The 12,970-nt window shown below is 30.4% G+C and overlaps 1 protein-coding gene across 1 annotated transcript; it reads left to right on the forward strand.

The window, feature by feature from the left end:
- Nucleotides 1-1,602: 1,602 nt before the first annotated feature.
- LOC139097743 (acyl-CoA Delta(11) desaturase-like) lies at nucleotides 1,603-12,145 on the forward strand. The gene is made up of 8 exons (XM_070649697.1): nucleotides 1,603-1,758; nucleotides 8,024-8,522; nucleotides 8,585-8,765; nucleotides 8,827-8,850; nucleotides 8,914-9,045; nucleotides 10,904-11,089; nucleotides 11,147-11,342; nucleotides 11,401-12,145. Exons 2-8 carry the CDS (start codon nucleotides 8,153-8,155, stop codon nucleotides 11,815-11,817), a joined length of 1,506 nt encoding a protein of 501 aa, XP_070505798.1. The 5' UTR covers nucleotides 1,603-1,758; nucleotides 8,024-8,152; the 3' UTR covers nucleotides 11,818-12,145.
- The last annotated feature ends 825 nt before the right edge of the window (nucleotides 12,146-12,970 follow it).

Raw genomic sequence — 12,970 nt, forward strand, 5'->3', positions numbered from 1 at the left:
TTGAAAATTTCAAATATAAAGCTTTTTTGAAATCAACTTTTGTTATCTTCTCTTAAGCAATTGGTTTACATATTTGTTAGAAATTTTACAAAATTCTTTATCAATGTAACACATCTTTCACACAATTGGGTGTAATTGTAAATAATTAAACGAATTTTCAGACCTTCATTAAAATAAATCAATAAAAAATCTGTCACACAAATTTTAGTTCAAATATTGTTGGATAATTTGTGTGATATTCTGCGGATGTTGCATGTAATTTCCACTTTATGTAAGTTTTGAGAAAATTTATCAATTTTCTTAATGTAAGTTTGTAAGTAGAATGGACAAGGAAGTATGAAAATGGCAAAAATAGTGCTCTAAGGCCAGCATACATACTTAGTTATCTGGTGGAACATATCAATTGTTATCGATGACCACCCAAAGTTTTCGTTTGAAACTGGTTCTATTCCTGGTTTACACAGATCAATTTCAAATGTCAAGTGTAGCTTTATCTCTAAGAGTTCTTAGGTCATTCACGAGGAGGCATGTGGGATCTAATTTAGCCAAATCAGAGTTTATTCCCAAAATATTCACTAAAATTCTTCTAAGTTTCACAGAAACTGGCAAAGTTCACTACTTAGTTCAACAAACTTAAATGAATCTCTTCAATAACTAATTTGATCCAACCTTGACCAAACTGCCCTCAAGAACTTGAAAAAGAATGTCATGAAACATAAGACTAAATCACGCAAATGCTCTTGACAGTCAAACTGATGACAAATCTTTCAGTGTCAATAGAATCTGCAAGTACAGTTTTCTAATGTCGATTACATTTACGACTGTGAACTTTGCCACTGAATCTCATGATTTTTCGCACGTATGTCGATGCAAATTTGTTGCGAAAAAATTGGGTTTTCTCTTATTTTTTACTTAAATTTTTCATAAATATTTATGAATTATGACTAGATATGTCTCACGTGTAAAAATAGACAGAATTAATTCGCACGTAGACCTGTTAATTACTGTTTTTCATTCAAAAAAGTATCAGGAGTCAGTTCCTTAATCAAAGCCTAATTTGATGACATTTTAAAAGTATAGAATTTCAAACTTGCGTGACAAGCTTAATGCCTTAAAAAATTCCGAATTTCACCATAGATAAAGACATTGTGCATGAAAATGAGATTTATTTGAATTTTTCAAGAGAAACTTCAACGCGCTCAGCAGTTCTCAATATTTTTCATTTTCTTCAATTAAGCTCTCTCAAATCACATCTCTTGACAGCTTTGGGGTGATGTATAAAAGCATTTTTTCCCTCAACGCTGTTGATCATTTGTCTGTTAAGGTTCAAAAGAGTCTGTTCGGATTGAAGAAGGTGGAAAGTTGAGTTTTATTTTATGGATTAAATTGTGAAAATTAACTTCAAAAGTTGAAATTGAAAAAGTTTGAATTTAATAAAAAAGTTGAAAAAATTTGTTTGAAATTTTCAAATTTTTTCAAAGTTTAAAAAAAAAAGTTTAAAAAATTCAAAAAATGAACTTAAATAAGTTCTAAAAAATTAAAATCTAAACTGTAAATGACTTTTTGTGACAAATTCCTTCACATTGGGATAAATTTAATAAAAAAGTTAATCGAAATAAGTAAAAAATTATTAGTGACAGTCTGAAACACGTCATCATTACATCCGCAAGGTCTCGTAAATTTCCCTGACTACATAAAAAAAGTAAATATTAAGATTTTTTTACAAAGAATTGCATTGTGTTAAGCGTTGCGCAAAAGGTGAGTAAATATTAATGAATTTTTGTTGCTGATTCTTCTTTTTATTAAGCATGCGTGTGTGATTATGTAAATTTTTGCCGATCCTAAGATGAAATGATCATTTTGGTTTAAAATTTTGCATACTTTGAATGTTAAACAGCATAGATTATGCAGCAAGGAACTTGTTATCATATTTCACAGTTAGCTCTTGTTAAGTGTCACCATAAATATTGTTTATGGTGCGAAAGATCGGAATTTATATCTGAAATCTATAAATAAATCACTAATATGCTCTATTCTGGTTATCAGTGCCATTCATAAAAACTTGATGAATCTTGATTTGCATTTTTCTACAGAAATCTTCAAAATCTTCAAAAATTTATGACTAAAATTTTGAAGATCCTAAATGACATTTCCTTGTGTCGTTCTTTTTTGTAGATTTTTTAATAGTCACATAAAAAGATATGCATTTTATAGATAAATTTGCATAACTTTTAAATTTCGGTGATTTTTTTTTTGTCAAACTAGATTTTTAAATTATTTGGATAACCTTTTAAAAATTTCAATAATTTATAGACCAAAAATGCGACTTAAAATGTTTCTGAAATGTTGACAAAATTTAAGAATATTGATAAATTTAAAATAATATAAGAAATAAAAATGGAATTTAAAATAATTAAATTCACACCGTACTCAAGTGTGAATCTTGAGTTTCTTCTTCATTTTAAATTGAAAAAAGGATTAATTTAATAAAATTTGATACTTTAGTTTGATTATAAATGCATTGTTTAAGTTGACTATCAAAAAGAGCATAAAAATCGATATTAAGCTTGTCGCTGACTTAAACATGCTATAAAAAATAATCAAAAAATTGAATTGATTTTTCTAGTAAAATAATTGGAAAATTTAATAAACAATTAAATAAATAATTGAATTTCAAGATGTTCTTGTTTAATTGAAATAATCTGAAATTTATTTGCTAACTTATCAGACTTTCAATTTCATAATATTGCTTTAAATTGATAATATCGTGCCTTAAGGTGTCCACAACAACACTTAATCTACAAGTCCCTTATAAATATTTTCATAATTTACTTAAAATATTACGTCTGAAAATCTTAATTTAATTTAATTCCTTTAGTTGTCTCATTCAAAGCCACATCCAGAAGTATCTCACGGAAGGTTGAGTAAAAATCAACTTTTCATTTCCAGTGCATGCATGCTTAAATTTATTTATCCAAAATAATTGAATGAAAACAAGTATTTGATTCATATCAAAGCTGATCTCAAGGGTTTCGGGACAGACACATGCTGTTTAAATTTGTTTAAGTTTTAAGCTCATTGGCTTTAGTCGAATTAATTAGATAAAGGGTGCTAAAAAGTTTTAAACTGGCACATGTTATGAATGAATGAGATCAAGTTATTAATCTTAGTTAATCTTAATTTTGAGAATATGGTCGAATTTTAAAAGGAAATATTGTAAAGAAATACTTTTTAGTTATTCCTTAAATTCCAGAACCTAAATCGACTCGACTATAGTCGACTTAACTCCATATAGCTCTATAAAACTCAAACCAGAGCTTGGCGTGTGTCTAAAATTTGATATAATAAAAATGTCCAATAAAGATATTTAAATTTTTGGAAATGATATCCTCCACCTGACATTGCAATGCATTAGTGAAGATATTTTGAGTTAATTCTATATATCCGATTATGCAACTCTAAAAAATTAACATAATGATATAAAAAAATCAAATTTGCAACCTAATTTGCCAATTCTTCCGCATTAGCTTCCAATCAGCATCTATCCTCAACCAATAAATTAACACATTTTACGACCAATTTTAAAAATCCATCACAATAATTTATTCTTAGGAACATCCAAACAAATCATAATTTATCGATTTTCAAGGAGCGATCTTGAAGTGTCTGATCTGCTGACTGCATTTAAAAGTGCATTAATCATTCATGAAAAAATTTCTAATAACATTTTGGTTTTTTTGCACTGCAATGCACTTATTATGATTAAGAGGTTTCCCTTTGAAGCGACGTCAATGCATAACAAAAGACAGCAGCCACGGATGAAAATGAAGTTGTAGCTTTGAGGAGATAAAAATGGTTTTGTGAGGTTGTTAAGAAATAAGGCGCATTATTTTATGTTTAAGGATGTAATGTTCAATTTATTGGTGCACATGGTTATGGCTGTTCCTTGTCCATTTTGCACATCCAATTATGAGTAATGCCCCGATCTTCATGGATTAGCATAAAATTCAAACAATGACAATTTCTGTTATCATTCAAAAATTTTGCAACCCATGTCATGCAAATTCTCAAGACAAACAAGCATTCAAATCCCTTCACAGCCACCTCACCTCAAATAAACAGCTACAAAAAAGCAATAAAAAAATATTCATTAACAAAAGGCCGTAAACTGTTAATAAATAAATTAACAATGTACAACAGCAGAAAGCAAGTGAGAAAAAAAAGTTGCAATTTGCAATAAATTGACTGATTTCCATTCCTTCATTCATCTCGCGCCCTTAATATTATGATGAATGAATTGATTTATTTGATAGAAAAGAAGTTGAATGAATGACGTCGATATTAATGCAAATATTATGCATACCTGACCGTCGACAAGAAAAAAAATGCTTGGTTGATCTATAATCATCGTCCCGAACAGTCTGTGCAGGATTGGATGACTCTGACTTGAAGCCGTATTTGGTTTCGGTCCGGTATCAAGGCAATTGCTTGTATCGATAAACTGACTTGTGCTACTCGGGCGTAGACTTGACCTCAACATTTACTCATAAAATATCGACAACATTGTAATGTTTGCGCTTTGTGCAATTTTTAAATGACTTTCCCATTTTCACAGCTTTTTGTGAAAAGATTTTCCAATTTCCTAAAACTTTTTACACGTCAAATTGCACCTTAATGCCTATAACATCCATGAAAGTCAACAAACTATTTCTTAATAAGTTAAAAAGCGAAAAATAATCTATCCAAATATTTGCTATTTTAATAGATATGTAACACACATCAAACACTTAAGTCTGCACACTTGATCATGATCGGCAACAATCAAGTGCTGTACTGAAGATTTACTTCTAATAATCTTTTGTAATGTGTGGTTATTGAAATCAAGTTAAAAGCATGAAAGTAAATATTTACCTGGGTGGCTTAAACACAACCATTACGCGTGGATCATCAACTCAGCTGTCATTATTTTATTTTATTGACGCTTTTGTTTGATTGTTTTGGAATGGCGTAAAAGATTATTGCTCATTTTCTGCTGCATGATAATTATGAAGTGACATCTTTTGATGCATGTAGAGTTGGTAATTATTGAGTTTTGTCATTTGTCATGTAAGATGTTGAAGAAAGTTAGTTGGAAGTTCAAAATACTTAGGAAGGTGTCATTAGAGTGAAATTTTGAGTGCTTTATGAGAAGATTGTGGTCTATGCTAGGGTATGGTCGAGGAAAGCTCCAAACTAGTGGTGCCTGTAAAGGGTTCTCGAGACCTAACTTCAAAAATTTGTCCGAGGCCGAGAATTCTAAGAATTCTCAGGTAGTTTCAATCTAGATAGCATTTTTGACTTTAGTTCCGGTCAGTCTCTTCCTCAGTCTCGATAATCCGGTAACCAATCCCCAGAACCAGTACATGTCACTCCAGAATTGCCAACCTTCCTAATAATATAATTCAAAAAATCCAGTTTCCATTGATATACTCTACATGTTATAGGGCATTAATGAAACTGTTGAAGGCAATATTCATACAAAATCAAGACTATACAGATATTCAACTACTTTCAGTCAATAAATTCACTCTCATAGCTAGCAATGAACATGACCAATAAACAAACTTTTCCATGAGAATTCTGAGAAATGTAATAAATTATTTTATCTCAACTTTTTCTGAATAGATTCGTAATTGACAATTTTCCAGGCTTTAACTTCTATGAACTATGATCAAGCAAATAATTAGTTAATATTCAATATTCTTAATGCAAATTAGTTCTGTTCCATAAAAAGATTCAATTATGAGTAATTGTTATCCCATTGAATTGCATCCTTCATTGACGTCAATGGGAAATTTGGAAGGAAATTGATCAGCAATATCTATTGAATTTAGTCATTGAAAAAATGAAACTTTTTTGCATAAATTCACTATTTGCAGTAAAATATATCCAAATTGTGTGGTTTGACTAAAAATAAATATTTGATAAAAATGCTAATTTTCAAGATCTTCCTCAACATCCAACAACTTAGCAAATGTCCAACATCTAGGTCAATGAACAGATACTTAAAAAAAATCCTGTTCTGCAAGATAAAATACAAAAAATTCCCGCTTTAAATTACCATAAAGACACGTGCCGTAAAGAAATGTCATGTCCATCAAAATGCAATGTGGTCTTCAAGACTATCAATAATTCACACTTACTATAAAATGGCCAATTTTCGTCCAATTTTAATATTTTCCCGTTTTTTCATTAGCAAAAATTATCGTATTGGAGTTAAAAATTGCTCAATAAATTAAATGCAGGTCATTCAAATCTCACGTAGACTTTAGTTCCTACAACAACAATTTTTTTTTGTTCCTACTCATCAAGTTCACAACGTTTTGTTATTAATCATGTCATTTATTTTGAAAATAAAAATTAATTTTTATGAGATTCAGTGACACATTTAAAAGGGCGCAAGACTTGAATAATTCATGGTTAACACCTAACAAACCTAATTCTTAAATCAAATGCAGCAGAAAATTTCCAGTTATTTTTATTTCATTTCATCTCGTTCACCGGTCGAAACAAAGTAACAATCACGATCGTAATGAAAGCGAAATTGTTGTAGCTGCTGCTGAGTTTATTAAACTTGAACTTGATGATTTTAAATAGCCGTCAATGATGCAATGGAAATAAATGTATATTAATTTAATTTTGTAACTGTTAAACCTGCTTGTGTATCACTTTTACATTAAATGTAAGTCAGGATTGTCGTATGGGATTAAAAAGTTAGGAAACTTGATTTAAATGATTTAAATGCTCTGTATATTTTTAGATATTTGGGTTGTGATTGATTAGTTGTTGGTTTTGGGGTTTTGATACTGGAATAGAGTGGAATTCAGGCTGACATGTCATATTTAATAATGAATTTTTTGATTTTGCTACGAAATTTCTTCATTAAACCCAACCAGCATACCAAGAATAGATCACCGATGGGTAGCTCAAGAGCGTATTCAGGTGGTAATGGGTGATATGGAGCTCAAACTACCTCTAAAAATCTATTACCACGTACTTAACGTCGCTGTATTAGCTCTGATGATTAAGATTCATTTTCGGCACATAGAGAATTTTGTTGGATATTGACTAAAGCAATTGAATAAAGTAATTAATCCACGGACTCTGCTTAGACTCTGCAAATTAGAAAATTACAACCTACAAAAATAATTACCATAATTTCCCAATTATAGCAGCAGAATATTCTAATGAGCACTCATTATCGGAATCCCTAGATTGATTTTTAATAACTGATCTAGTTCTATACCTAATTATTTGCACTTTATTAAATTACAATTATAAAGCTGTCTGCGGTTAAGGAAAACATTAATGACTCAGAAACAAAACTTGTTTATTATGCCGACTGTGACAAATGCAAATTATTTCCATTGCTGAAGTCATTAAAAAATCTCTTAATGATGTTAAGAATAGAACATGCGTTGATGCTGCTCAATGCAACTGTGATAAATACAAAATTTAAAAGGTCTGTGTTTTATGGCAATTACTTTGAGGAAGATGCAATTCAATGCTAACAGGTTTCTGTTGTGATATAACTTAATGTTATATTCATGCATTGAGAATTGGCACTAAAGTGTGAGTTGTGATAGTTTTCGATTTTTGAGATGGAGAGAAGTTTTTGAGTTTAGTATTCAAAATGTCAGGGGTATGGCCACCAAAATAATTTTTTAGATCACTTCTTTCGCTGATTTGAGATACTAGAGTCGGAATCTAGTTTGTCATATCATATGTATGTCAATCTGTCAACCTTAGTCGGTTATTTGATAAAAAATCAGGTTCCAGGCCGACGTGACTCTGACCTGATGTTAAATTTGGTTTAAATCTAGCTGTGGAAGATGCCAATTTCTCTCATGTTCACTAGCACGTCCATGCTTAATTCAAGAATCAATCAACAAGAAATTCACAAATTAATCACCCAAATTCGTCTCACTTTCATTCTCAAATCACATCACTTACCCAAAAATCCACTTTTTCTCATCTTTTTCAGAGCATAAACATACTTAACTGCAAACAAAAGAAAACAAAACCGCAGCAACAGCTCCAAAAAATTTAACAAAAGACAATCAAGTCCAAAAAAAATTAAATTTATTCGAAAGCAAACAAAAAATCATAAAAAATGGGTGCCGATGCTAATGCAAAGCAAACATTTTGCTCAAAAACACCTGCTCTATTATCAACAAAGTCACTTACTGTTGACACAAAGATGATGCAGGCAGAAGACTCGACATTGTCAACAATAAAGACCAAAGAATTGGTTGAAAAAATTTCAAATTCAGAGTCACATGAAGAAGAGTTGAAGAAGTGCCGAGAAATTGGATCAAAAGTGTCAGTTATGCATGCTGGAACTGAAATTGGAACTGATCCTAATTATAAGTTTACATTTGTTTGGTTCAACACAATTGGATTTATTTTATTGCATATTATTGGATTTTCTGGTGCAATTGCTGGATTATTGCAGTTTTGCAAGTGGCAAACGTCGTTATATTGTGAGTGCTTATTGGAATTTCCAGTTCCAAAAGTATTTATACTAATTTTTTGAATTTCGCAGCTCTTTGGCTTATTTACGCAGCAGGACAAGGAGTGACAATGGGTGCACATAGACTATGGAGTCATCGTGCTTTCAAGGCCAATAAGTGGCTGAAAATCTTCTTACTTTACATGCACACACTTGCCGGTCAAAATTGTTTGTACGTTTGGGTACGTGATCATCGTCAGCATCATAAATACAGGTAGATCTTGTGATATTTTTATCAGAATTTATATTTAGTATTAATTTAATGTATTCCTTAGTGACACCGATGCTGATCCTCATAAGTAAGTATCTTAACTTAAATTGTGCAATTTGCAAAGTTTTTAATATATTTTAAATTCTAATAGTGCTAATCGTGGCTTCTGGTTCAGTCATGTCGGCTGGCTTTGCGTGAGGAAACATCCAAAGGTCATTGAATACGGAAAGAAGATTGATATGTCAGATATCGAGGCTGATCCCTACATCATGTTCCAGAAAAAGTGAGTAATCAATTTTCAATTGTTGTAAGAAACTTGCGAATTATCCGTAAAACTGCTAATAGCTTCCCACGCACTTCAAATTTTCCCAGATTTTAAATTAATTCAAAATTCACATCACAATCAGCAATTCTTAATCAATTAGATACAAAAAAGTTCTCCAAACCTTCCCGGTTTATTAACCTTGATTATTACATTGTATGAATCACGATAATCAACACTAAACATCTATTACGTAACAGCACACGCTGCATATGTTGTTATGTCGGGTTTTATGAATGAAAATGAATGCATATGTGTGTATTTTTCTAATATAATTGTATCCGACAGTAATTATAGCTAATTTATTTGGACCTGGTAGGATGTTATATTATAGAGAGATGAATCTTGACAGGCAATGTCAATTAAGTACTCCAAAGGGGGTTAGAGGGTGTATTTAAGGATTTCAGGAACGAAAAATCATAAAAAATTAAAGCATTTGGTCCATAATGCACCGAAATTGACCTTCAAACTCTCTTACCCCTCATCTCCCTTCTCCCCATGAACACCCTTGGCTTTTCGGGTTGACAACTCTTCATTAAATCAAGAAAAAATATTTAAAATATTTAAATAAAAATTTATTTATAAAATTGACAAAATATTACAATTAATTAATAATCAATCAAACTACCCAGCAGTTAACCTTGATAATTGATCCATAATTTTCTTACTGAACTTTACCTACATTTTACCGTGTGGTCAGCAACACAAGAATTACGAGCAACACCTTAACGTGATCATCTTAATTGACAGAAATTTATCAATATTATTTTTATTAATTCGTGTCTTAAAGATAAGGTCCAAATTGATTGATTTCTGTTTTCATGATTTTAAATTGTTTTCTTGAGTCATTTAATATTAAGTATGGGAAAATTGATCGTGAATCATTAATTAATTTTTCACTTTCTTTCAACACTTTAAAATCAAATTATCGGAATGATTCAGACGAGATCATTTATTTATTTTGAATCTGCAGATGTAAATGACATTGAAAATGTGCAGAGTGGTAAGCTTTGCTTCTGTGCGTAATGCAGTTTCAATTGCAGTTTAAGAAATATTCAATGTCATGGGACAGCCGTGATATTGACTGACATTTTAGCTGATGAATTGGATTATCTTATTTTCTGTTTGAATCCAAAAATGTCCGTGCTAAGAGCGTCATAGATAAATACTGAATGCTACAAGCAAACGACCCCAGAAACCTTCCAAATCACGAATTCTGAATAAAGTATAAAATTAAATAATTAACTATATAAGCTCAATACCAGCTAAATCCTGAAATTATTTAAACATAATTGACCCCTTAATCATATAACCAGCTAGAACCTGAAAATCTGTACCTAATCATCTTCAATATATCTCAAAAGGGCAAAATCCAATTTGATTCAGAATTCAATAATTCTCAAATAATTACTGCAACATTTTAATTCCCACATGGATGCAAATCTCATAAAAATCAGTCAATGTTAAGGTTGAATGCAAAATCAATTGTTTGTTATCTTGCTTATTTGCAACTTAAATCGTGAGCATTTTTTGAATAATTTGATATAATTAATGATTGTAATTTAGAATTATTTCAAGGGTTAATCACTAGAACAGTGCAATTGTAGCTGACAACTTGAATTTTTTAATACCTTCATTCCTTATTATCCCCACCCAGCCGTCAATATTTCACAAAAAATACATATTGACATAACCCATAATAAATTGATTGATGTGAACAACTTCTACAGTTTAGCAGTCTTAATCTCTTCTTAATTCTCTTTATTATCACACTTGTTAATTAACCCGCTTAATATTCACTCTTTTTATTTATTTACAGTCATTATAAGCTTCTTTATACAGTTTTCGCACTTGGATTACCGACTGCAATTCCAATTTACTGCTGGGGTGAGAGTTTCTTGATGGCCATGTGGGTTGGATATTTTGGACGTACAATTATTAATTTGAATGTTACATGGCTTGTCAATAGTGCTGCTCATCTTTATGGAACTAGACCTTTTGATAAGTAAGTTGACAATTTCTGGAATAATTGGAACCAAGAATTAATTTTAAATTTCCACAGAACAATCTTCCCAGTTGAGTCATGGATGGTAGCCGCTCTAGCTACAGGTGAAGGCTGGCACAACTATCATCATGCATTTCCATGGGATTATCGTGCAGCTGAACTTGGAAGTCCACTCAACTTAACTTGCACACTTATTGATTTTCTTGCTAAATTTGGACTTATTTATGATCGACGTGAAGCAACGGCTGCTATGGTAAGTTGACTGTTTTGCACCATAAAATGATGAAATTTATTTTTATTCAAATCTTTAGGTTAAGAACCGTTGCCTACGCACAGGTGACATGTCTCATGAGAAGTACGGAAATCCAGAAAAAGCACCAAAGACAACGACACTGTTTGGCATTTGGCATCATCCAAGTAATCCAACATATAATTCAGTAGAGAAGCCAGAAGTTAAGAATCTTCCAGGTATGGGATATGCACTTGTACAGGAAGAACTGGCATCCCGAGAAATCGACGAAGAAATTTTATCAAAAGAAAATGAAATTTTAGAGAAGATTGCATGCAGCACAGATGAGAATCTCAACTATCAAGACTCAAATAATAATAATTCAGAATCACTTTTAACAAAAAGGAACAAAAATAAATTAAATATCAATGAAGTCTATGAAGTACCTCCAATGCAATGTGGACTAGCTTTTACAACTGTACCGTATAGTCCTGAATAAATTTAGACCTTTGAATTCATTAGCTTAATGTGCCTTCGTGATTCTCTCAATTCATGTCATGTCATAAAATGAGAGATATTTCCCTGAATTGTCAATTATGTAAATTATGACTAAATTAGTATTAAGGTTGCAAATTATTTTCAAGATTTTACAATTTTTTAAAAATGAAAGTAGAACTTTGTAGTATGGAACAATAATTAATTAGGAATTAAGCCAGTAGCCAAATTATTATATGCAACAGTAATTATTATAACTTTTAAGTCCGTTCAGGTATCTATGTACATAATGTTAAGAATGGTTTAAGGTTTATTGTTGATAATATCATAAACTGTCGATTGAATGTTAAAACAATAATTTTGTTAAGATTTTTGATCATTTTTAAGTTTTTTGAATTAAGTTTTGAATGTAAAAAAATTGAAAAAATGTGAAAAAATTTGAAAAATTTCGAATGAATTTTTAGGCAAATTTGTGAAATTGAATTGAATTCAAAATGTGTATAAGTTAAGTTTACTAGTTATTAAATTATATTTTATGGATTAATCTATTTTGCTATTATCACTTTAGAGTACTGAATAAATATTTTTTAAAAATAATTCTTATTCTGTTTAATATTCTTTAAAACTACAGCTTTACGCTGCAAAACAATTTGAAATTAATTTTAAACAAACAACTTTAAAATTACAACTTAGGCTGAGTCGAGGAACATGAATACACGAAAATTAAGGTTATCTAATATTTATCGATTTTAATGCTTTATACAGACTTTATTTATTTAAATTAATAATTTATGTTTTATTTGAAATAACAATTTTGAAAGTCATATCAAAAACAGCAGTTGTAACAATTTAACAACAGGATTTTCAATAATGCAATGATTTAATTTAGAGCTTTTATGTAGGTATGCTGCTCCAAAAATCACAAATTTCAGGTTTACATTGATTGATTAAAAATGTCCAAAAAGTCACGTGTACAAATTGTTTAATAATAGACATCTGAAAAGCGACAATAGTTTAATTTTTATATTTTTTTCTAGTTAATTGATGTATGGCCAATAAATTAAAATAGAGCAAATTTTAAAATGATTAGCAGACTGTGACTTTGCTAAATATTTGTTTAATTAATTTGAAGGATTTTCTTAATTTTTACTTCAAAA

Source organism: Chironomus tepperi, unplaced genomic scaffold (assembly GCF_022539635.2).
Source record: "Chironomus tepperi strain 1889 unplaced genomic scaffold, CSIRO-AGI_Ctep_v1 contig_430, whole genome shotgun sequence".
Classification (NCBI taxonomy): Eukaryota; Metazoa; Arthropoda; class Insecta; order Diptera; family Chironomidae; genus Chironomus; species Chironomus tepperi.